Here is a 26,015-nt window from a genome sequence, read left to right as displayed (position 1 = left end):
GAATTCATACATTTTGAAAGTTGAGTTGAAAGTTAAGTCTTTCTCCATCTGCTGAAAAAAAGTGCAGTGAAGGAGTGATTGTTCATCTGAAATACACAACTGAGATAGAAATTAGCTTTGGTAATGTGGAGGTAAACGATGAAATCATCCTCACATTCTAATGATTGCATTTGAAACATTCCAGTTTTTTTGTATCATTATTTATTCCACAATATTTCATGAATTCAATATTGAGCACGGCGGCCGTCCTCATCAGACAATTCAAAGGCATTCCTCACCTGTCGTCTTGAGAGAATCTCAGCAGAGGGGACCTCTCCGAAATGTTGGCTGAATTAGTTTTTCCTCTGAGCATATTAACCACGCTGTAGCTGTGCCTGGGAAAACAAACACAAGATGATGTTGTTTTTCTAAAGCGGACAGAAAGCAGGTGAAAGTTGTTTGTGAACATTTTGAGTGCTGACCAACAAAGCTTTCATGAACTGTGAAACCAACAGTGAGGCCCTCAGCTGGCTCATCCCAGCTGTCAATCACCAGTTAAGGCAGCTTTGTCGAACCCATTGTGACCTGCAGGTGGCTGAGAGGTGGGTGAGCAGCTTATTTGTGGACTACATCTGATCATCAAAAGGCCTTTTGTGCCTCCTCTACTGCCCTGTGTCCCTGAGGATCCTACACATAGACAGCAGTGACTCTCTGAGCTAACATTTTTCTGTTAAAATACACTCTACTTCACTCAAACAAATGAGCTTTCTGAAAATTTAAGGTCCTCCTTGGTTAATCTTATGATCTTCAGGGTTTTTCTCTTTCTGCCGGGCCAAAGAGGTTCGGTGCTGAAATACAAATTGTGCAATTTTCTTCTTTTTATTGCTCACACACGGCGTGGTGAATGAATATGGTGACGACATTGGCTTCGCTGGTTTTATGGCACTGGTTTTTATTTAACCGTTTATCTTCTGCTGGGAATAATTCATTCATACAGTCCCACTGTTGCTGTTGTTGTTGTTGTTGTTGTTGCTAAAAACTTGTGGGTCTGGTGGGCATTACCAAAGAGGCTGCAAACAGCAGGCAGTCGGAAGCTGTCAATCAATAAACGTAGCAAGGGTGCTGGATAAAGGAGTGCGTTACATGAGGGAAGTTTGCACCATTAATCCACTTCAATACTCTTTTACAACTATAAAGGGATTTACTGCCGGCCTACAAATCCTTTCTCCCCTCTTCTTTTCCTGAGTCAGTCAGATCTCATTGCGTCTTGGGAGGGAAATGGTGCTTAACAGAAAAGAATTTTAAAGAATATTGAGCCAAGAAAAAAAAAAGGTCGAAGACAAAATTAGAAGGAATTACAGCGGTCTTTTCAAGACAAACAACATGATGAATATCCATCAATAGAAAATAGGTTGGGTTTTCACCACTTATTCTATCCTTCATCACTACTTATTTATTTTTCAAACATATGCGTGACATTTGCTTCCATCTGTTGATATGTATCGGTATTTTATTTGTTTCATCATAATTCAATTTTTAGTTCTCTTACTGAACCTGCATTAACTGGTTAGTGATATCTTTTGGCCACTTGGGGACAGCAGACTACTGTAACCAATCTGACATTGTGTTACCTCTCACATTTACACGGTGACTGTTTCAGAACATTCAAGCGGTATTGAATGCGTTCAGTAGATACAAAGCACCATTACTAGAGAGGGCAGCAGAGGGAGGGAACCAAAACTGTTTCAGAGTGTGCAAATCGATGAGTAAAGTGCACTCAGAGAGTAAAGTTGGGTAAAAAATCTTTGTCAAGTGACCCTTTGTTGTTAACACTTTGAAATATACAGTACAGGCCAAAAGCTGGGACACAACTTCTCATTCAAATGAATAGGAAAGTTATATTATATGTTATATTTACATATATATATAAATATATTATATTACAAATTATATGCAGCAGTGTTTTTGTCCAGCTTTTATGAAACAGAAAGCTAAATGCAACAGGTGAACAGATTTTCTTTGTAGAAGAACTGGAGAACTTCTGTATATTATCAGTCTGAATGAGTGCATTTCCTGTATGTTCATCTCTGCAGTAATTCTGTTTTTAATGGAAAAAGTACAAAAGTACAGTGCAGAAAATACACTAGTGTCAGCTGCAGCACAACCTTTGTCATGTGCAACTTCTGACTCGAAATTAATGAAGCCAAAAATTCTCTAGTCTAATCCCAATAACGTCACAGCCTCAGGTTTAAGATTAGCATCCCCTTGAGTGACTGAGATACACACCCACAGCCACACACACACACACACACACACACACACACACGAGTCTGTCTGTGTGTAAACCTGAAATGTTTTTCATGTATGTTCATACATTCCCTGGAAGCTTTAGCCACCATGACCCATGCAACATGATTCTGCACGTGTGGTTCAGACTCTTTAAAGTGGTATTATGTTTTGACTCCAGTGATGAGAGAGAATGGGATCTAATCTGCTAACCAGCAAAAACGTGATGAAAAGGAACTGTGGGCTTTACGTGTAAACGTGACAGCTAAAACATATTGCGGCTATGTGACCGGGACAGTGATCCTAAAGACAATCAAACATATAATATTAGTTTAATAATACTGGGTTACCTCATTTGTAAGAGCAATTAGACCTACATGCTATTATAGTAACATTTTTGCTTACACTAATTAGTGGCAATGGCAATGAGGGGGCAGAGAATAAGATTAGATTTGTTCTTATTGTCAACAAAGTGAACTCCAAAGCCATAAACTATTTCCTGTTGCCATCCAAAAGCAGATTGAATGAGCTACACAGATGCACCAACATTTATCGGTGACATCACATCAGTCCCACACAGACTGTCCTACTGCCACAGATACTCACAAGCCATTCCCCTTTTTAAATATCAAAGCGTACTTTCATGACCAAAGTATTTCCCTAATCATTAGGATGGGACTCAGCTTGACCAATATTTTGTTTTTGGTAACATCTCCTTAATAAGCTCTCAAGGCTGCCTCTGTGTCCCTCCCTGCAACAAAAATAGCACTCCAAATAGAAATACATGCAAAAGTTATACCCGTCGTCCTGTCGAACTGGGACAAAGCCCTCAGTATGAATGACGCACTGTCCAGAGGTCAGAACTGCAGACTGCTGGAGCTTCTGAGTGTCTCTCCTCTGTGAGATGTCCTGCAGCAGACAAAGCTCCTCAAAATTCCCAGCAACGGCTTCTGGAGACCTCAGGCCGCTCCTGACCTGATGGCCTTGGGCCGCAGCCTGAGACATCTCAATCTCCAGATTGCTTTTGTTCTCCAAATACATGATGAGACACTTGAGGGGGGAAAAAAAAGGAAGAGCTTTTGTTGCTGTTCACATCAAAGCTATCATGAATAAATCAACTTTTTATGTGTATTTTTTTTTACATCATGAGGAAGGGTTAGAATATAAAGAACACATTATGTAAATATTAAATGAATGGGGGGATTTTTTTTTTTATTAGGCTCATTAAGACTAACTGCCTGTGTCCCATAGGAGTCTTACTCACTATTGACATATAGATGTGATCAAGGCGTGCAATTTCTCCAACCAATGAAATATCGAAATCTCATGCATTCCTGTCATGAGTTTTGGAGTACGTTAAAGTCCTGCAATTTGCAGAAAAATAATAAAGAAGAACGCCGACAGATGCAATAAGTCGGTCCTCTGCACTGTCGAGTGCTCACTTTGGCTTATCTAGAACAAATTTCACAGGCTGAGGTAAAAACTTGAAATGCTGGCTATAATTTGACCGACCTGGTCCCCGTCTCTTCCATTTATACATGTTGCACCTGCCAATTAACAGGTCCTAGATTAACAACAGGACGTCATTACGTCACTGCGTCTTTATGCAGAAAATAGCTGTATTTAGTATTTCAGTGCATCCTGGTCTTGTCTTACAGGATAAACGGTATACTTTTCACGGGTTGAAACCTGTGTTCCAAAAATAGATCAATAAATAAATAAATAAATCACCCCTTGTTCTTTCACAGTAATGCCAGGGGAAGTTGACATGCGTGAGAACAGCTGACTGCTTCTCGGCGCCAGTAAAGCACAGCATGAGGTCAGCATATGAGGTCAGGCAGACATGTGGTCTTCTTAAACACAAAGGCTGCATGAATTCAACAGAAACTCACGTGCGACTTGTGAGCCCTCTGTAATAATCGCTCTTTGAGAGGGTTGGACTGCAGTACAGAGTTCAGGGGCTAATTCTTTGAAATATTTGCAGAGATACTTCCAGGAAAAAAGAAAACACCGCTTTGAGCACTCCCTGTCACATTAGACAGCTGACATAAGGATAACGATTATGGCAGTTTTAAAGATGGACTTCCATCACCTATCAAAGCATGCACATAAATTTTACACTTATTTATTATTCGAATTGACTAAAAAGTGATTCGGTGATTAATTAGTGTGAAAATGCCCCCTTTTGTATGACACCCTGCCTGTTGGCTGTATGCGACCACAAAGACAAACTGCTTTCTTACATTTTTTCCACCCTTGTTCACAGCAATTAAGAAATCAAAATGAATGTCTTTCAAGGAACATATCAAGATTAACGCAAAACCAGTCTTATAAGACTGTCGCGGTGGGATTAATGTGGGAGGTGGTTTCTATATTTGTAAAGTTTTAGCAGTCTTTCACATAAACATAAACAGGAATAAAAAGACATAAATAGGACCTTAAACCCACAGAAACCAAGCTCAGCGATGAAATACAGTGCAATAAATCCACTTTACAGAATGCAAATGAACTCACATGAATATTGGCTGCTCATTAAATGAAAATTTTGCTGATTTTTTTTTTTTTTGTAGTTTCTTAGAACTTTGAAATGAAATAAAAACTTGAATCTGTGCAAAATGAGAAAAAAATGAAAACAAGAAACTTACCTTGGTAACAGTTGTTTTGTATGATACTGAGACAGATGATGAAGGCAAAGACAACGATGAAATCAGTGATGGTGATTATTAGTTTGCGATGTCAAATAATGAACATCCAAGAGTTATTGATAATCCTGTGAAAATGTGTTACAGTTGCTGAAACCTTTTTGTTGTAGTTGTTGTTGTGTTGTTTTTTTTTTTTTTAAAACTTGAGCACGATGTCGTTGTTGAGGACGAGAGAGGCCGGGATGTTTCTTCTCCTCTCTTGTGCTCCACAGAAAAGGAGGGAGATGTTCCTGAGCAGTCAGTGCCTGGCTCTGGAGCTGTGGAGCTGTGGAGATCGGGGAGGGGGAGTGGTGCAATTCACGCTCCACTAATAGGAGCTTAACAGAAAACTTTGCCATTAAATCTCTCCCTCCTATCCTATTCCTCCCGCCCCTATTCACCATCACTCCAAACCTTTGAGCTGCAAATCGACAGGTGAAAAGTTTATATTTCTGAAAGTTTCCTGAACTAAATATATACAAGTTTAAGTTCAATATTGAGGCATTTTTGAACAGCTTTTAATGGATTTTCACCTTTGTTGGCTTGTGTCATGTTAAACACGTTACCACAGTCTTCCTTGTTGTCAATGTAAAAACAATGCTTGGGCATTTGCACTATATTTCTCTCTCTCTTTCTTAATGATTTGACATTGATGAGGATTTCTCCAGATGATGAATGTCGGCTGAGTCAACTTTGCAGATTTAAAGGGTAGAAAGGTCAGACAGGTCAGCGACAGAGAAATTTCAAGGAACTCTCCCAGGCTGCCTTTTCAGGACTGAATATATTGGGTTTTGTTTTGTTTGGTTTTTTTTCTGGACATGATTGTTTATTTATCGAAATTATCATTCATTATATAGTGTATATATTCATGCATGAGAAGATTCCCAAACAACATGCACATGCAGCTCATTTTAAGATTTTTCATGGCTTTAGTCCAGTCACTGAAAATTTCCCTCCATTAGCTCGTACTAAATCTTTGCAACAGCTGTTGGTGCATTTGTTCGCAACTTCAATGTAGGAGTGAGTCTGCGAGTCTGCCTGTGGGGCCTCAACATGTGTGTGAGCAAAAGGTCAGGGGGTCAGAATGAACTTGTGAAAAGAACTGGCTAATTGAACACACGCTCCAAAGAGGACAGTAGAACCTTATTTGTATCCTAAAATTAAACATTAGAGAGAGCCTCAGATTTTATAGTAATTACTGCCTAGCTGCCCATCTAATGACTGCCGTGACTATAATCATTTATAGAAAGTTAATGTCAAAGCCAAAGGCGCTACAGACCAAAAAATATCAGAGAAACCTTCTACAGAGTTCCACTTACCAAAATCGCAGACCTTTTTTTTAACACCATAACTGTACTGCTTAATTTCAAAATAGACATTTTAATTTTTTCATTTTATAATTCCGAAGGTTCGGTTCCCAGGCCTGGGGCCTTTCTCTGTGGAGTTTCAATGTTCTCCCCGTGCCTGCGTGGGTTTCCTCCCACTGTCCAAAGACATCATGTTTAGGTTAAATGGTGACTCTAGTGTGAGTGTGTGTTGGTCCTGTGATGGACTGGCGACCTGTCCAGGGTGACCCCGCCCTCACCAAGTGTGTGCTGGGATTGGCACCAGCACACCCCACAACCTGGAAACAGATAAGTGGCAGAAAATGAATGAAGATATATGCCATAGTACCTTGAGCACACAACAAACACGGATGATATCTTAAATTTAATCTTTTAATATGTTTTTCTTAACCCAACAAAGTTGAGCAGATTAGGATTATTTTAACACCATGTCATCCGTGAGTAAGCGCAAGTGAACCAGACTAACAGAACCTAAGTAATTAGAAACTCCCACCATTGAAACCTTCCCCCCTGTTAGAACTATCCATCCAGTGAACTGAACACAATCAATGACAAAAATGCATTTCCATTAAGCCCCGTTCCCGAAATTATCCTTGTTGCCAAGTGAGGTCAGCATTTGCGTCTTTCATTCTCAGAGCTCAGGAAAAGACAAAGTTCCCCATTGACGGCTGAAGTCACCTGTTCTCTCACTATTTCCTGTAAAGCCAGAATATTCAGGCAGCCCAAAGGGGAAAACTGCACACTGGTCTTGTGGGTTGATGTGAGATATAGTAGGAAGAATGGAGCAATCACATGTACAACCAGGACAGGGGAGAGTGAGCCACAAGCTTTGGATCACATTGACTAACGCTATTCTGGACAAGACTAGTGAGTTTTTTCAATGAATGAGTTACTCACTCACATGAACCGATGACTTAGGATTCAGAGAGCTGGGAAACCATAAAGTGTATCATATAAAGTAAAGAGCCAGATTAAAAGACGTCAGGAGAGAAGGCAGAATAAAAAGAACGCCTTAATGACTCACAGGCTGCAGAGAAGTGTTATTCATGAAATTCATGAACATCAACAAGCTAATTTTCTCACCATGAAATTGCTAGTGAGGTGAATTTTATTGGTATTGTGTTTAAGTTAAGGAACCAAAATTGAATAGGGTGAATAGTGGAGAGACTTTTTGAGTGGTCAACTACATGGTCTTCATCAAGAGATATGGTTTGGCTCCATTCCAAGTTTCATCAACCTTTTAATCAGGATGAAATGAAAATGTAAATTAGAACTGCACTGCAGGCCAAATCCAGCTGCTAAGGAGGAGCTGAGAGCGACAGAAGGAAAAAGACTTCACACTGATCACACTGGTGAGAATCAGCTGTCCTGATTACAGAGCTGCAGGGTGAGCACTGTCCCCCCGCACTCTCACTCTACTGTATCATGTGCTGCAAACTTAGCAGCCTCTCTGGCTCAGCGGAAAGCTAACCAACCATTTTGAGCTCAACAATGGGCGAGGGACTAAGCCACCGTTCCCCAATTCAACAGGGCTCAACTCAACTAAACAAAATCTGAACAACAGTTGGCCTGGAAGGGAGCTGATGAACAGCCCGCTTTAGAGTTTTATACTGCAGAGTTTATCTGAGAAACTTTTTCATATACTTGATAAAAGAATTCCTGTCTCAACCTTCAAAAGGTGCAACTTATTTGGTCTACTTGGTCTAAATACTCATCAGAGGTTGGTTTAGACCTGTTAAAGGTCAGATCAGACATCTGTTCTACTGTTTTGACGAGACAAAATAAAATTTGCTGAATAATCTGATTTCAAACTGCATCCCTTTGGACAGTTACACTTCCCAGTAGCTGTGGTGGTGCCATCATGAAATTTCTATCAGCAGCCCCAAAGTTCAAAGTCTTGTTCCCATAATCTTCTGATCCTTTATGGCCGAAGGAGCTGCCTGGTTCCTTTCTGTGAGGGTCAAACGTGACCTATTGTAAACAACATCTTCATTCTTTCAAAAACGTCACAAACTATCTGTTTAAGGTTAAAGGTTAAAGGTTAAAGGTTAAGGACATCCCGCAAAAGCCATTAAAATTTAATCTGGCGACAGAAACTATTGCATCCTTTACTTTAGGTTACACATAATACTTTTTCAGCCTGGGGTGCCCCAGTGAATCTGGTCAAGCATAACATGTACTATTAAGGCTCTTTCTCATTTTCACTGTCACAAGACAAAAACGAGGTGGGTGGGGGGGGGATCAGGTGATAATTCTCTGTGAATTCATCATTACAAGAGACTCACATGATCTGTACTTAACAAGGAATTACACAGATACAGTACCAGTTATATTTACTATCACTTCAAAACTATTTAGACCAAGTATTTAATATCAATATTAAGTTGAGTTTTTAAGCAACACGCTGAGCTGCTTAATGTGTCAGCGGAAGCGTCTCAGACCAGTGAGCTCAAATCAGGCATGTCCAACGGATGCTGCGATGACCTGAGATGGTTTGGCCAAGTTGGAAGACTGACAGACAGGAAGATAGTCAGACAGACAGACAGACAGATAGACAGATAGACAAACAGGCAGATAGCAAGACAGACAGTCAGACAGGTAGATAGTCAGACAGACAGTCAGACAGACAGAAAGACAGACAGACAGATAGACAAACAGGCAGATAGCAAGACAGACAGATAGACAAGCAGGCAGATAGTAAGACAGACAGACAGACAAACAGGCAGATAGTCAGGGAGATAGTCAGACAGACAGGTACACAGACAGGCAGACAGACAGGTAGATAGTCAGACAGACAGACAGACAAGCATGCAGATATTCAGTCAGACAGAAAGACAGACAGGTACACAGACAAGCAGACAGACAGACAAACAGGCAGATCGTAAGAAAGACAGTCAGACAGGTAGACAGACAGATAGACAAGCAGGCAGACAGTCAGACAGACAGGCAGATAGTCAGACAGTCAGACAGAAGCTCTGTGGGTCTGCTGCAGCATGTGGGATTAATGAATGGGTTTGGTTGTAAAGCATGACATAATGACATGGTTAATGCACAGTGCAGTATGGACACCTATATTCTGCTTTGCTGATGGATGGATGGGACCGAGTGAAGAACAGAACAGGAACAGAAATCAAAGAAAAGAACGAAAGGTTAATATTACATTAAAGTAAAAGGACTTATGAGGTAATACTAGCACTCTCAGTCAACCTTTCCCTGATACTTGCTGACTAGTTTATGTAACAGTCTATATAACACAACCACACTCAGCTTAAGTGCTGTTCAACTCTGACCTCCACCGTCTTCAGTTCTGGTCTGGACTGTATCAAAAGCACCTGACTCCAACCAGCGTAGTGTACTCTGATTATTACTGAAAAAAACCCACTAAGTCCACAAAGAACGCTAATGATATTTAAGCCAAAGCAAGCCGGCATAAAACATGTTTTTTTTTTTCTCGTGCCTTTGAACCATGCATTCATTTATGAGGTGGGCTGGGCGTAGGTGGCACACACACATTCACAGGAGTGAGTTTACACACCGCGACACCGAGGAATGTGTAGTGAAGTCTGTGAGTTAGGTCTCAAGATCTCCTTCATGACAGCATTTTTCTCAGCACGAGGGAGGCACAGCTGACAGCAGCACACTGCAGAGGGAGTTAGAGGGAATTTCTCGAACTCTCTACAGTCATGTCCAGTAACAAGGCAACATTATGCCACCATTCAGTTACTACCTTTGTGCCGCAGCACCACCCGGAGAAAACTCAGAATCGCCTATGACCCAATTTGGGAGAATTAAATATAACGTTTGAACCCTTACAAAAAGCATGACATTTACACAACAGCCTTAATCCAGATTACAATATCAGATTTATACAGAAAAGGAAATAGAGGCAAGCTTGAATGTTCTGTTCGTGCATACAGAATTCACAATATTAGATAAAATGTTTCTTATATTTTAACAATACAACCACTAAGATTTCAATCTTTTTTCATTAGTTTATTAACAGAAACATATTAACATTTAATATGCAAGAATGAGACCTTCTGTGATTACATGGCACAATCAAATTATATACATTCTTTAAAGGAGACAAACATGGTGGAGGGACGGGGTAAATACAGGAATCTTAAAATGACCCTTCAGTGGGCTCTGACTGTGAGCCGAGTGAGAAACACTTTTTAAAGTTAAAAATGGTTTTCTTTTTTTATATATATATATATATATATATATATATATATATATATAAATATAAAGAAACATGGCTATTACCAAGAAACAAAGTGATACTACTGTTGTGTTGCACATTAATTTCTATATACAAACTAGGGACAGGTAATTCACACAAACCAGAGGGAGAAATCTACCACAGTGCTAGGCTGAAGCCTTTTTTTTTTTTTTTTTTAAACTCTGTAATAATATACAATTTTACCATGTAACATGACTTTCACATGTGCAGCTGATCACCCCACTTCATTTTTCAAGAAACTAAATTAGAGCAAACCAGTGTTGGATCTTCTCTTTAGCTTATAATGCTTTTAAAGCTCATTGCACTTGTTTCCCCCCACTGACGTCTGTGTCTGAGTAGAACGCCTGTATGAATACTTGCATTAACAGCTGAGATTAATGCAATCTCTCTGTGGCTCTTCTCCCACTGGTCAGAGTTCAATGCCCTGTCAGGTAGTCCTGGGTGGAGTCCGAAGCGAAGGAGTCGGCGTCCTCATTGTCAGAGTCTTCGCTGCTGTCATCGGCAGCTGGCTCTCCGGTCAGGGCGATGCGAGCATAGTCATCTGTGTCAATTGACTTGCAGAAGTGGATGGCATATTTCAGTTTCTCCTCCAGTACCTGTTTGCAGGAGTACCTCGGCAGCTTGAGCAGGAAGAAACACGTGTAGGACTCTGGCAGGAAGTGGTCAGGTGGGTTGTACTTATCCAGAACCTAAGAAAGTAGAGATTCAATTAGACATTTATTATGTCAATACGTCACTTCACATTCAACAATGTGAAGACAATCACAGCATAAGGAAACTACAATTTATAAGCTTTGTTACGTGTGTTTGTGTAGCTTATTCCACAGGCAAAATGATAAATGTATAACAGCACATCTTCAAAGGCATCATCAAGAGGTAGACAATTTTAAAAACAACACCATTAACACGGTTAACTCTTCTGTTCTCATTTACTCTCCAAAAATTTTAATTGGCACGTCAACAATAACTCACCATAGAGGGATTAGTAGCACCCCGACACTGAAATGGCTAAGACGTTTGACATTATTCAGTGGTGGAAAACTCTTTAAGGATTTAAGCTTTTGATTAGAGTATTGGAACCTAAAAAAATGATAGGCTAAGCAGGTCACATTTTAGCAGAAAAAAATGTACCTCCATATAAGATAAGTTTCCAGTTTACTGTACTCTCTCATGACTCCATGGGACACAATTTCCTTTGAAATATCAGCCCAGCTTTCAAAGAGGTACTGTACACCAATCACAGCTTGAAGAGCTCAGCTGTAGATCAGGGATCTTAACTCATGATTTTTTACAGAAGCAGAGGAATAATATACTCAATTACATCTGTTCATTCACATGGTAGAGAAAAAAACTACTATACTGGCCCAAATATTAGACTGACATTATAGTAGAAAAGTATAAACTGCTAAAAGGTTAAACTGGATTAACCCTTTCAGAGCCACGAGGAAAAAAGACAAAAAGACACACAATATACACAATATAAACTGACTGACAAACAACAAAATAAATAGCCCTGCACATGTGGCTGGTATTGTTTTCACCTTTCACCCTTTTCTCACCTGCACAACAAAGTCCCTCCCCCGGAAGTCAGCGATGGTACGTGGCAGACGTGTGCGGCCCCAGACAAACCTCAGAAACAGAGACCTCTCTGTGTTGGAGAAGGACTCCATCACTTCCCAGAACCACTGGATGAGCGGCGCCGTTGGCTCCACTCCTTTGTAAGTGGCCACTGACTTAAGCAGGTGCAGAGGGATGTCTGGGCTTCCACACACCTGTGGGGGGGTGGGAGGGCACGTTAAGTATAAAAGTCAGCCCACTAGGTGAGGACAGAAAACATTTAACAAGTCAAAACTACTCTCACTTACCATAGTTTCCAGCTCATAACCAGTAAAGAGAGACAACAAGGGAACAGGAACCACTCGAGCCATTCCCTCACGCACTGCAGACACCTGCTCATCAAACTCATGGAGCCTGCAGGGTAGGAAAAAACAAAACAAAACAGATGGCAGGTAAACACACACACCAAAAAAAAAAAAAAAAAAAAAAAAATTTGATTAGACAATACATCTTTTTTACATTGAGCAGGTTTTCTCACCTGTAGTTAATTGCCAGCCGGACATATTCTGCACGGTTCTCCAGGGTGATGTGGGAGTACTTGGGGCTGAGTTGGATGTCCTGACCACTGGCATTGGGCACTGTGAAGGGCAGAGTCATGGCCTCAAACTCCTCAGCTGTGGCCTCATTGTCACGGATGTACATCAACCCCGGAATAAAATCCTTATCAACCTGTATGGAAGAGATCAAGATTTTTTTCCTCATTAACAAGCTGAAGCACTTTAGCCCACAACAGTTCCTGTGAGCTCCACGACGGCCCACTCTGAGTCTTGTGCTGGACTCTTTTCCCTTTAAACTTTCTAATACCTCAAGGGCAAAACTGCAAAACAAGAGAAGCATTGTGAGGGGAAAGGTCCTTTTTCCACATCAGTTTTCTCCCAAAGATGTTCAGGAGCTCATGATCTCAGCGTGAGAGGTGTCATTGCTTCAACAAAAACAAAGGTTGAGGATATTTACAGAATTGATCCAAATATTTGCATATATTTTGAAAACTAGATAGTCTCAGCTCATGGGAATTTGTAATAATGTTCTAGACCATTTAGTGAGTAGGGGGATTATGGATTCAAGGATTGGTTTGTAGAGGAATGTATAGGACCGTTCTTTTTGCAGGTTATGCAGATCATGAAGGCTTGAAGAATTACATAATGTCTGACAAAGGAATTTTCTGTTTTCCTGTAGTTGTTGGTGTCATGTTAGCTAAAAACAATATGTGCTGTGGTGGACTTGTGTAAAATACATGATACTTAGCACCGCCATGTAAAATAATGAGCTACATAAAAGAACATGCGTTTTGTGTTCAGTACATTTAGCCAAATGTTTTCTTCTATCAAGATCATTAATGCAAGTTTCCCCACGTTAAAAAGACAATTGATGGCAGAAACCTGACATAAATGCCTTGTTTTGAGCCGATTAATAGGGCCTGTGCAAATTCATTCAGATTTATGTTACAGTTCTTCAAAAAGTCTCTTTTACAAATGAATGATGTGTGAATGTTGCAAGTACAGATGCAAATCGTTGATTAATTCCTTAATCAGTTCAATCATCTACATAGAAAATATAATATATGTAGGCTACTTTCAAATGGAAAAAAAAAAAAAAAAAAAGGGGGGGGGGGGCACTGGCTCATCTGTGAAGTCGGCAATGAACTGATTGATTAATTCACATCCAAAGTTGTCCAAAATGTCAGTTCCCTCTGGGACTCAAATTTTGTGGAATATCTTTGCAAATACATAAAAACAAAACATGAAAAAAATATTAAAATTACAAAACAACATGAATACTGACTTGAATTTCCATTACTATGGAAACAGTAGAGGCTTTGAGTCAGCCACAATCAATCAGCCATCAGTTGACTGAGCTAGTGCCCATTAGTATCACACCCACACTGAAGCGCAGGACTGAACACACCTCACTTAGGTCAGCAATCGTAAGGTTCATGCCTGCCAGTTGTTTCCATACGGGTTCTGCCAGATTCAGACTAAGAGGGCTTCCGGTCCGGATTGCAATACCCAGGAGCACTCCTGCAGACATAGCAAGTCAGAGGATATCAACTACAAATGGAGCCTGACAACAGCGTCATCGTGATGTGTAAAATGTTTGCAGGAAAGAAAGACAACAGACAAAACGCAAAGACAAAAGATGTTTCAAACCGTTCTGACCGTGCTTTATCAGTAAAAATGCACATGAAGCATTTGGGTGTTTTAAAATAATTTATGCATATTTTGAGTTTTTGTTTAGGATTAACACCCCAGAAGATCCAACTGGGAGATTAACTGGATTATACCTAGGAAGCGGAACATGCTCATGTGAAGAGGGGACTTGGCTGCAGGGTTGAGCAGGAAACAGTCCCTGTTGGCACCTGACTCATCACGGCCATTGGGGGTGACAATAAGCAGCGGCGTCAGGGTGTTCTGTAGCTCCTCACACATTTCTGCGATGGATTCACTGTAGCCTCCACCACAGTCATCTACAGACTCCCCTGAGAGAAAGCACATTTATGTGAATTGACGTGAGACACTTTCTTCTTCCTGGCTGACAATTTCACTTTTATTTTAAAGAAAACGCAACATCAAAGTCATATGGTGCACATTGATGCGTACCCACAAATTTGACCTTCCAGACACGATGAGGAAGTAATAGACTGTCTGGACTGAATGAGCTCATTTTAGCACACATCTGACCAAACACCGACTTAGTTCCATCTGGACCTGCAAGACCCCCTTTGCTACGGGAACGCTTCACCTACAGGGTGAAGGGACAAGGTCATGGTTAGATATGTTTCAGTTCTGTGATTTAGAAACTAAACTTACAGACTGGCATGTATTCCTGGAAATGACAAGGGGGAGATTGCAGATCTCACCAATACACACGTACACAACTCTCCTTACAAAAGACATCATCATATGTAATGCTCAGGTACTTGTCTGGCACATCTAGCCTCAGAGTGAGAGTGAAGTGATGTGGGGGAGTAAGGATGAGGAAGGAGGAGACATGAAGGAAGCCAACTCATCGTAGATGTGTATAAATGTATCTACAGTGTTGCTGTACCTGTATCCTGTTGAGCTCTACCACAGGCCCATGCTGTCTGTCCCTCACCATTGTAGCTTGAACCACCTTCCTGAAAGCTGCTTCCTGCCCACAAATAAAAAATATTCCACTGATTAATATACATGATTGGTGTACATACTGCCATGTAAGCCTTATATGCATGTTTCTTGGTTTGATGACCATGCCTCCCACCTTGCCCTGTGAGATGAGGATGCCCCTGAGTGTGTCAAAGCCCACTGATGGTCCATGGCCTGTCTGTCCGAGCCGACCTTCCAGGTCAAACATAGGTATACACGGGCAGAATAGTTCTGAGATGTGATGCAGGAGAAGCAGCCGGTTCCTCAATGCCATAATGGGGATTTCTTGCAGGTGGTTGTATTCCATAGGCACCTTTAACACACGATAGAAGCACTCAGCTGCTGTTATCCTAGTATTTGAAGTTTTGCAAGTGGCCTATATTAATACTGATGCTTGTTTAGCTTACCGCCATCTGTTCCAATCAAACAAAAAAATAAAAATCTTATCACAGACAAAACAAAACACCATTACCCGCCTTTCACAGCGTGGGTAAGTACAGATACGGTACCTGTGCAGGCAGTTTTCCAGCATTGGTGGGCTTGCTTGTGGACCAAGCAAGGGTGTGAGCAGAACCACAAGCCACCCTATTGATTTTCTTGCCCTGAAGTGCAGCCACCAGCCGTGGCCTCTGGATGGCATTGGTTGTCCCATCTCCAAGTTGGCCCTCATCGTTGTCGCCCCATGTGTATACTTCTCCTGTACCAAATGCAACAGCACAGCAAAGCTTTCTGTAAAGCAGCAGTCCAACTGAACCAAGCCTAATTCTCTGGACTCATTGATAACACATGGCATGATTCTAAATCATTAGAAATCCAACAGAAAGTGGTGATTGACACCATTAAGTCGCCTTTCCTACCATCTTCTGTGCAGCACACGCAGTGCAGTGACCCTGTGGCAATGGCGATGACCCTTTTCCCTTGGAGGCCTTGGACCTGTCTGGGTCGCCGCACATGGTCATCGGAACCATGGCCCAAGCGATGATAGTCTCCTTTACCCCTGAGAATTACACAATAAGCACACACAGCCATGTCAACTTCATGATTTAAACATGTTTAAAAAATAAATGAACACAGGACAGATCCATTTCCCCATATCATACTGCACGTACCACGTATACACTGCTCCAGACTTGGTGAGAGCCACAGAAAACTGAGAGCCACACTCCACTTTGACCACTCCAAGGCCAGTCAGAGAGTCAATCTGAAGACAAAACATACGCATATTATTATTATTATTAATCTAATCAGGTGTCCATAACAATATAATTCAATACTTAATAATAATTTACACAAAGATAGAATGACAAATCTGGAAAACTTATTTTAAGCTTGTTTCTCTTTTGTTCTTGTTCCATGTTAAATAGCACGGAAAAATAACAAATATAAAGCAGTGACTTTGCTGACTTGTAATTTGCCCTACCTTCATAGGGATTTTGCAGCCATCACTGCCTCCTCTGCCCAATTTGCCATAGTCCCCATCTCCCCAGGACCAAACCATGTCATCATCTGTTAGACACAGTGTCTGGGCATCCCCACTGCCACATGCTACATCAATGACCCTATGGCCCTGTAGTGCATCCACCTACAAAAACCACACAGACAAACAGCAACTCTATCTCATGTGACCACTTAGGAAATCTCAGTTAGTCAAAGACTAACATTGATTGTGGTTGAAAAATTGACAGAAGTACATGGAACTTAAAAATGGTTGGCAACCTGCTATTTTTTGTGTTAAGGGCATACAATGTCAAGTTCTGTGAGAAAATTGGTTGTTGAAAGAGTTGACTGACCAATTTGGGTTTAAGCTGGTCCTCGCTGTCTCCATGACCCAGTCTTCCATAGCGACCTTTGCCCCAGGTGAAAAGCTCTCCACTGGCAGTGATGCAGGCACTATGAGCTCCTCCTGCTGCAATATCTACCACTTCAACTCCCCTCAAGGACTCAATTACACGTGGACGATCACAGGGGCTAAATTCAAGAGGACTCAAAGTTAGTATTAAAATTAATCTGTAATTGGTATAGTGACATTGTGTGTGTTTCAGGCTGACACAAAGTGATTTAAGAGATTCATTTTCAACCTTCTGTTCCCGTGTCCAAGTTTTCCATCTTCAGCTTCTCCCCATGAATAGACCTCTCCTTCAGAGGACAGCGCCAGGCAGTGCTTCCCTCCAGAGTTCACAGCCACCTTCCTGATGAAGACATGCTGGATAGACTCCAGTAAAGTGGGAGTGGACACAGACTCTGTGCCACCGATTCCCAATCTGCCCCCTGCTCCATATCCTGTAGCATACAGCTGAGGATAAAGACAAATATATTAGTGTGGGGATATATATATAATTACATGCTAAAAGATGCACGAGGCACAGAATTTGATGAAAGGAAGATGTGGGCACACCTTTCCATCAGCAGTGACAGCAAATAAAGTCTGCTCCCCTCCGATGAGCTGAACTGGCCGCAATGTAGCAAGGGCTTCAGTTGGAGTGGGCACTTTGACCTTGGCACCCTCAATGCCCCCCAGCTGCCCTCTGTGGTTATGGCCCCAGCCATAGATAGTGCCGCTGCCCCCAGCTGACAGGGTCCAGTCATCTGGTCGTCGATTCATCCACTGTACAAGCTGTTCATCGTGCTCGCGCTTGAACAGTTCGTGACTCTCATGGAGAGCATTCATGCTCTCATGATCGGCCATAAGCTCGCGAATTTTCTTTGTAACCTTCAAAGGGATATAAATGGAAAGACGTGGATTAAGAGCCTTTTTAGGTCAAAGTGGGATGAAGAAAAGTACAGGCCAGCACAGCCTGGCAAACCCACCTCATCCAGGAAGGGTCTTGGCAGAGAGGTTCTCTTGTCAAGAGCCACAGCCACCCTAGAGGCCGTACAGTATCGGCGGAACCAGGCCCACTTATGAGTTTCAGCACAGCAAGGTAATGTGTCAAGCTCAAGGTCACATGCAAGAGCAACCAAGACCTAGAAGAAATGTAAATAGTGACAACACATAATGGATAATAATCCACAATATTCTTAGGTGAGGTGGTACTGTGTGGACAGAGTTGTTGTACCTTGAAAAACGGACTATGAAGCAGCTGCTTTCCTCCTCTGACGATAGGGTCCTCATACTCATACTGTCTCTGCAGAGCCTCTGGTAGACCCTTTACTAAAGCTGCTAGTGCACTACCTGTGAAAGTCTGAAAGAAATATGGAAATAAGGGCCTGGACTTTCTGTTAAATGTAGGTGTCTATTGTTAGCATAACAATCATGCAACTGCAAAATAGCGAGGGACGTAAAGAAGACTTAAATAGTGAAAGGGGAGATATAGGGACACAAGTAAAGGGAGTAAACGAATAAATGTATGTTAAAAAAGTAGGGCATTGAACAAAATTACATTAATACCACTGATCAGCTACTTTATGAACTCAACAAAATAAAATGGTTTTTCCATAATTTTTTTTTTTTTTTTTTTTTTTTTTTTTTTTTTTTTTTTTTAGATGCATCTGTGGAGCAGTATTATTCAATAAAATCTTTGTATAAATGCACTGCACTGGTAATAATTGAGACTGAACTCACCATGGAGCGAGCCTCGCCTTCACTGTCTCCTAGCAATCTGTTTATGTTGATGGACTGACCGTACTCAGTGGTCAGGAGCTTTCGTAGACGCTGCAGAGCCCACATTCTGTGTCCAGCAGCTGAGTGAAATAGACCAAGAAATGGTTACAAGCAGAATTTCCAACTGATTTGGAATCAATCAAGCTTAATTTCAGTATCTTGCTGAATTAGGACAATCATATGTACCTAGAGCACTAAGCTGAGCACAAGCAGCGAGGGAGGCAGCTAGTCGGGGTACAATGCTTCTGTTGGAAGCAAAGTTGAGCCTGAAGTCCAGGAGACATGTCACCAAGTCCATGGAGGGGCAGGACAAGATACAGCGGTCAGACAGCAAGTCTTTGGGACCTTAAAAGAGGAAAATTGAAAAATCTTAAGAGGTGTGTTTTTGGAAGTGTGTGTATGAACAGAGGAGTAGGAGTATTGATGACTGATTTCAGGAAGATTCTCTTAAAAAAAGAAAAAAAAAAAAAAGTACACGGTGTGTATGACCATGAAAGAGGTAACCTCTGGTGTATTTCTGTGAAATCAGATCATGTGAACATCTGGTACCAAAATGAATCTCTATTATTTTCTTGTGCGTTTGCAGCATTTGCAGCTCACCAGCAGCAGGCATGATGGGATAGACAGTGAAGCGCCAGCCCCATCCATTGACTGAGCCATCACTGGTGAATTTCCATTTGAGTTCATCTCCTGGGATCCTTAATTCACTGGACCAGTCGGACCACTCCCGACCTGAAGCAGATTCAATAAATTTTTTTTTTATTGAAATGAACAACACAAATCTTACTTGTTTTTGCAAGCGCATTACAAGTTGGCCACCTAGTTTTATGTGATGCAGCTTAACTTAACTGGGCCTGGAACATCTACATGCCATGATGTATGACTGCCGACTGCATTTTCAGAGAAGCTTATTAAAATATTTCTCTAAGAAGACAAAAGGAGCTGAGGATGAAGATAACACTAGTAGGGTTATGGATGGTATTTTAAAGTGCCATACAGTTGTTTAAAGGCTATATTCAAATCTATTTTTACTGAGCATTTTGATTGTTTTGCTTAATACATTAAGCCTTTACTTATCCATGGAAAAAAAACTTTTTACTACCAGGAAGACTATAAAAATAAGAAATCTGAAATTATTGGGGGAATATATATATGAAAGAAAACTTTAGGTTTATTCTAAATCCCTTTTCTTCACTTGTATTTGATGACAATTAAGTTTTACAGTCTTCCTCTCATCACCTGATCTAACAGAGACAATCCTGTTGGCTCCGTCCATGATTGTTAGTGGGTCGTGCCGTCTCTCAGTTGAACACTGTCGGTCAAATTCTATCCTTAGACCCTCAGCACCTACAAAAAGCAAAGAGATGCTGGTATTCAAGAGGTTGGGCACAGTGATCCGCAAAATTTGAATTTCTTGCTCATTAAAGTTACTCAAGGTAAAAAGGTTTAGTCACTACTGCAAACTCCCAGGGCTGTGCAAGGTTCTTCTTTTTACCTGGGATCTTCACAGTGCCACTTGTAGACGTGTCATCCGTGTATGGATGGCTGCTTTCTACAACAACCGGCTGGGAGGACAGGCGCCCACTCTGTGAATCCGTGGCAACATCCTCCAACTCAGTGACACACAGCTCCAGCAGCATGTCAGCAACCTGTACATCACAAGAGTCAAATGTCTAACAATGACAGACGACCATTTATCACAGGCATTCAAACATTCAGACCCTGAAATGGTGCTCAGAACCCCACCTGTGGATAAGCTGTACCCATGCCAGACAGTACAGCAGACAGCACCTCTTTGCCTTTCTCCCCAGAGCGACAGGACACTGCCAGTTTGAGCAAGTCCACCATTACTCTTGTGTCATCGGGCACAAGAAGGCTTGTGAACTCGTCCAGATACTGAGGCTCTGGACCAGCGACTTTGCTCTGGCTCTCTGAGTCCTGAAGATGATCATAATGAGAAAAAGGCTGAGTGTATGGCTTTACCAAATACACATAGAAGTATGTCAATGAACAGGTTTACCTCTTTAGTTTTCGTCATTGTCTCAGCTATGATGCTGGCCGCTCCTGGATCATCAGTGACAGGGATAAAAGGACGTGAAGAAGCACCAGAGGCAGATGGAGTCACAGCTGATGATGGAGTGATGGCATCCTCTGATGAAGGAACCTGTTCACACAATTTTTCTAATTATTTTTACTAAAGTCCATTATATTATGAAAACTAGATTGATGCTAAGCATATTTAACAAACTACAAATCTGCAGCCTCCCACTCCATGAATGACCTGCGACTGGCCAACGATCTGAATGAGTATTACTTTCACAGCGCAACTACAGACCAGTCACCCTGACCTCTGGTCATGAACGCGTTGTGCTTGCTCACCTCAAGGATATAACTGGCGCATTCCTGGACAGCCTTCTATAGATGTATCTGAATGTCGCAATGTCTAAAAGGTTCTGACTAACTAAATGTAGGAAATTTTGGTAGAAAGGACCAATTATGATGCACCCCCTATGAGATTCTAGTGCTTCTGAATTGGACCCAAGTCATAATAGACACAAATGCACACTAATTTATCAAGTTTTGTTTTTGAGAAAAAATGTTTGGCATTCCTAAATCAAAAGGACTGGTTTGTGAGCCATACCTCATTCTTCTTGTCTTGCCAGGGATTGGGGCTGACTCGCTCCTCAGCTTCAGGTGGGACTGGTGGACCTTCTTCATCACTCACAATGGATGAGGATGAGGAGTCTGAGTGAGGAACAGGTGAGCTGGATGGACACTCTGCTGGAAGAATCATGCTGGCTGGCATCAGAGCACCAACCACTGCATCCCTGGAGAAGGCAAAACACGCGCTGTCAACAGCAATACTGACTGATGACAATTAATGGTACAAGTCGGGAGATGAATCGATTTAGAGGTCATACACACGTTGGTCTCATTCTATTAAGAATTCTAGTCACTGCAGAGCATAAATTTTTGTTGATGCACCAATTAGGGTTTCGACCAGTGCTAAAACAAACAAGACAGTAATCTTCTGCTTGATTTATGCACACCCTCACTGGTTCCAGGGGAAATGCTGAGATGATTTTACAAGTTTTCCAATTATATGTGACGCTCAGTTTAATGCAAAATTTCCTCCAAGTCAAGGTTCCTCTGAACGCTCCATACTAAATAACTAATAGTAATTGCATTTCTGTAGAGTAGAGGATATTTTAAATGCTGTGGTTAAAACATACCTTGCATACATGATTTGGAGTGCTGACAGCACGTGAGACAGAGCCTGCTGTTTGGCCAAGTTTCCATCTAGACTGAGGAGAATCTTTGCCAGGGAGGGCCGATTCGGCTTCACACTGTTCTGGCCACTCATTTTGTTGCTAATGGCTGATGGGTCACTATCTGACTGGACCCCTGTTATGTACGACACAAAAACAGTGAGACAGCGTTATTGATGTGAAGCACCTTTAACAAAATTCAGCCATTGACACCCAGTTGTAGAGCTCAATTGACAGCCACTGATATAAAAAAAAAAAAAAAAAAAAAAAGTAACTGCTACATATGCAGACGTTTACACAGTCATGTCTGCCATCTACAGGCAGGGAAATTTATAACTTCTGTAACTCAAATGAATAACTGACATGTAGTAGGTGTTCAAACTGTCAGTGCTTTGCTTTAATACAGCTATTAACATGTACTTGTCTGAAAATGTTTTGGCTTTTCCATCCTTTTGCAACAAGCAGGACAAGGCTGAGTACAACTGGACCCAGCTCTACCAAACTCAGAATTATTACACTTAACTGTCTGATAGGATCGGTACTATGTTTAGTTGAAGGAGAATCAGTCAATTAGAAATGCGCCTGAAATCTCCATTCTTTGATGTTTTGTTTTAATAACTTCATGTTTTACATTGTGAGTTTTTTTCCATAAAACATCTTTTAAACTAGTTAAAACACAATTGCCTTGTTAGCCTCTCTGATTATCTTGCCCAAATTGCAAAATAACAAATTTTTGAATCCTGCAGATTAAAATGGTGTATTTTACATTTGGATTACTTTGACAAAAAATTAAACATAACTTTTCTTTTTTTAAATACCACAATTTCACCCTTATGAACTTACGACCGCTTACGAACCATCATTACACCTCTATTATGGTAATTATGAGCCAAACAATCAAGACTGAAAGTGGACAATATGGTATGAAGAGAGGGAGAATTACCCAAATATGAAGCTCCAAGGGAGTCTCTGGCTGTCTGGAAGAGGACTGGCTCATGGACTGATGGTGTGGTCACATCCACAGTGGTCCAGGCAACGCTGTGGGAGGAGCCACATGCCACTCGAGTGATCTTCTGTCCCTCAAGGCCCTGAACCAGAGTAGGCTTCCTATTGACCGTTGTGGTGCCGTTCCCCTGCTGCCCATGGTCATTGTCACCCCAAGCATACACCTGGTAGAGAAGCATATCACTTTAATTCTGATAGAGGCTTAAACAGTGCTGTATACTGAATGCTGACCAAAATATACTGTTATTAAACTGATTTTCTAAAACAGGCAATAACATTATTTTTTCTTACTTCTAGGGACATTACTGTTCAGTGGAAGAACCCTTAATAATATTAAAAGGCAATGCTCCAAATAGTAAGCTCCTAAAGTCGCCAAATACTAAGCATCTGCCTCTCATCACAGGAAGTGATGTGCTGACATTTTTAATTTGTTCACAGGGGAGTTATACAAAGTGAAATAAGCTGTGGAACAACAAAGGCCAGAGGTGCCTAAAAAGTAGTTTGAAAGTCAATATATCGACTAGCACTGCAGGAGGAGTAACAGTTGGAACAGAGCCATGGCAGTAGCTATGGCAGTAAATGAGCAGTGTCTGAATGATGCTCTGTGTTTTATAAGACTCTGCTAGTGGGGCCAACACAAACCTGCCCTGTGTCTGTGACAGCCAGACAGTGTAGTGCTCCAACTGCAACATGGACAATCTTTTTGCCTCTCAGTCCCTCCACCATCTGGGGCTTTCGCACATGGACATCAGTGCCATGGCCCAATCGGAAATAGTCCCCTTTCCCCCTGTTTGGGAATACAATCAGTTAATAGCCATGAGAGCTAAAGGACAGATAAGGACAGATCATGTGCTCGTGCATCTCTTTTACCAAGTCCACACCACTCCAGATTTGGTGAGAGCCAAGGAGAACTGTGCTCCACATTCAATTTGGCAGACACCCTGTCCATTAAGTCTCTCGATGTTTTGTGGGATGTTGCAGCCCTCACTGCCTCCACGGCCAAGCTTGCCAAAATCCCCATCACCCCAGGAGAATACCAATCCTGATGCAAACAAATATATTTATTTTCAACCAAAAACTGAGACATCTCCATCCAACCAAAGATAAAAGTTGACTCACTTAAGGTCATTTGTGGGGGGAATTTTAATTAACAAGTGTTGAAATAATTTACTTTTGAATCAATACCTAATTGCAAGCATTAACAACTCACATATCTGCAAGTGGAATATTTCACACAAAATGCAAGTGAGTTCTCACTGAAATGCTAGCACAAAGGGGATTACAAAATCAAATCAATGTAGTTAAATTCTTGCATGCAACAGAAGTACCTTCATCAGTGAGGGCTAGAGTTTGAGCATCCCTGCTCCCACAAGCCACCTGTATCACACGGTGCCCCAGAAGAACTTTAACCTAGACGAAGAAGACAGAGAAACCAGAGGTGCAGACAAATTCTTGCACGCTGTAATTTAAGATTTTGGGTATAGATATCTGTCTATCAACCTGAACCTTAACACCACTACTGTTAATTAGCTATGAAGAAAGGCAGGAGATAAAGACATACCAGTTTAGGCCTCAGCTGAGTAGTGTTGTCTCCGTGTCCAAGGCGGCCATACTCCCCTAAACCCCAGCTGTATAACTCCCCGCTGGAGGTGATTGCAGCACTGTGTGAGCTGCCACAGGCAATGTCACGAATACGCTTGGTTTTCAGTGCCTCAATTAGCCGAGGTTTGTCACAGTTCCTGTTGGGAGAATCGTTTTCTTTTTAAAGCTGAGCGCTTAAAAAAAACAAACAAACAAAAAAAAAAAACTAACAAAATAAAATCCATTCCATGATTTCAGATATGAAGTGCTATACTGTCATCTGTAAAGCCACAAATTTAAAAGTGCCTGGGGCAGGAACATTTCCTTGAGAACATGATGAAAGTAGCTATTACAGAGTTATTAAAGAATTCTGAAAAGGAGTAAATAGCCTTTGTTGACTCTCAGATTTAGCAAAGAGATTCCTAATATGTTCTGCTCAAAAAAAAAAAGACATACATTCTGCTAAAGTGTCCCAGTTTGCCATCGTCACCCTCTCCCCAGGAGAACACTTTCCCGTCCACAGTCAGGGCCATGGCATGGCGTCCCCCAGAATGCACTGCAACTTTCTTCACCACATAGTTACTAAGTGCAGTGATCTGACGGGGAATAGGAATGGTACCACTGGACAGACCCAGGCCTAACCTGCCATTAGTGGCTTCACCACAAGCATAAATCTTCCCTTCAACTGTCACTGCAATATGAACAGATACATAATTAAAAACACATTATGTTCTTGTTATAAAAGAGCACAACTCTAGTTGTATTTATTACTTACCTGCAAAGAGGCTTTTGGAACCACCAGCAACTTGTACCACATTAAGTGCAGAGAGAGTTTCAGAGAATGAAGGCACCTTGATCTGTGAAGAACAGAGAAATATCTGTGTTGATATCTGTGTCAGATAAACTTGAATGACCTATGGTAACTTCACTGAGAAGATGAAAAACGTGATAAATAAAACAGAACAGTCATTTATTTTTCCTGATGACTTCGACAATAATGATGATAATATGATTCGATAATAATGATACAGAGTTTCTAATTGGGGAAAATACACACAAGCCTTGAAGCTGAATTATTATTTCATTATATGGGAAGCTGCACCTTAGAGCCCTTTAGTCCTCCTAGTTGGTCCTTATCATTCAACCCCCACACAAACACTTTGGTCCTGATGGTTGCAGCTGACTCCAGCCCTGATGACTTCTTCCGAGCAAGACTGAAGGACAAAACCAAAGCACATATGAAAATTCAAATCTATCACATAATGGAATAGATCAAACATTCTGA

At 41.3% G+C, this 26,015-nt stretch overlaps 2 protein-coding genes across 7 annotated transcripts in view; both read right to left on the bottom strand.

Moving 5' to 3' along the window:
- oca2 (oculocutaneous albinism II) overlaps positions 1–3,306 on the bottom strand; it is a 28,579-nt gene extending 25,273 nt beyond the window's left edge. The window contains exons 1-2 of the mRNA XM_029500681.1: positions 3,065–3,306; positions 279–374 (exon numbers count right to left, since the gene is read on the bottom strand). Coding sequence (XP_029356541.1) covers positions 279–374; positions 3,065–3,306 — 338 coding nt within the window. The remainder of the gene's footprint in view (positions 1–278; positions 375–3,064) is intronic.
- Positions 3,307–10,632: 7,326 nt separating this feature from the next.
- Positions 10,633–26,015, bottom strand: part of herc2 (HECT and RLD domain containing E3 ubiquitin protein ligase 2) — a 38,051-nt gene continuing 22,668 nt past the window's right edge. For 5 of the 6 annotated variants that reach the window (XM_029501070.1, XM_029501067.1, XM_029501069.1 and 2 more), the window contains exons 57-91: positions 25,833–25,944; positions 25,506–25,587; positions 25,187–25,421; positions 24,711–24,888; positions 24,478–24,559; positions 24,020–24,191; positions 23,792–23,936; positions 23,088–23,313; positions 22,109–22,280; positions 21,517–21,703; positions 20,896–21,039; positions 20,622–20,813; positions 20,371–20,524; positions 20,115–20,222; positions 19,476–19,607; positions 19,062–19,220; positions 18,837–18,955; positions 18,331–18,456; positions 18,083–18,238; positions 17,670–17,984; positions 17,353–17,567; positions 17,065–17,242; positions 16,695–16,856; positions 16,384–16,475; positions 16,132–16,271; positions 15,784–15,980; positions 15,390–15,587; positions 15,198–15,281; positions 14,750–14,891; positions 14,434–14,628; positions 14,058–14,170; positions 12,631–12,821; positions 12,401–12,506; positions 12,095–12,307; positions 10,633–11,224 (exon numbers count right to left, since the gene is read on the bottom strand). In XM_029501070.1, the coding sequence (XP_029356930.1) occupies positions 10,952–11,224; positions 12,095–12,307; positions 12,401–12,506; positions 12,631–12,821; positions 14,058–14,170; positions 14,434–14,628; positions 14,750–14,891; positions 15,198–15,281; positions 15,390–15,587; positions 15,784–15,980; positions 16,132–16,271; positions 16,384–16,475; positions 16,695–16,856; positions 17,065–17,242; positions 17,353–17,567; positions 17,670–17,984; positions 18,083–18,238; positions 18,331–18,456; positions 18,837–18,955; positions 19,062–19,220; positions 19,476–19,607; positions 20,115–20,222; positions 20,371–20,524; positions 20,622–20,813; positions 20,896–21,039; positions 21,517–21,703; positions 22,109–22,280; positions 23,088–23,313; positions 23,792–23,936; positions 24,020–24,191; positions 24,478–24,559; positions 24,711–24,888; positions 25,187–25,421; positions 25,506–25,587; positions 25,833–25,944 (5,695 nt within the window). In that variant the 3' untranslated portion in view covers positions 10,633–10,951. The remainder of the gene's footprint in view (positions 11,225–12,094; positions 12,308–12,400; positions 12,507–12,630; positions 12,822–14,057; positions 14,171–14,433; positions 14,629–14,749; positions 14,892–15,197; positions 15,282–15,389; positions 15,588–15,783; positions 15,981–16,131; positions 16,272–16,383; positions 16,476–16,694; positions 16,857–17,064; positions 17,243–17,352; positions 17,568–17,669; positions 17,985–18,082; positions 18,239–18,330; positions 18,457–18,836; positions 18,956–19,061; positions 19,221–19,475; positions 19,608–20,114; positions 20,223–20,370; positions 20,525–20,621; positions 20,814–20,895; positions 21,040–21,516; positions 21,704–22,108; positions 22,281–23,087; positions 23,314–23,791; positions 23,937–24,019; positions 24,192–24,477; positions 24,560–24,710; positions 24,889–25,186; positions 25,422–25,505; positions 25,588–25,832; positions 25,945–26,015) is intronic. The other variant, XM_029501072.1, reaches the window with a different exon arrangement.

The sequence above is a fragment of the Echeneis naucrates genome, chromosome 4 (genome assembly GCF_900963305.1).
Source record: "Echeneis naucrates chromosome 4, fEcheNa1.1, whole genome shotgun sequence".
In the NCBI taxonomy this organism is placed as follows: domain Eukaryota; kingdom Metazoa; phylum Chordata; class Actinopteri; order Carangiformes; family Echeneidae; genus Echeneis; species Echeneis naucrates.
Note: the sequence above shows the minus strand (reverse complement) of the source record. Positions and strands in the feature narration are given on the sequence as shown.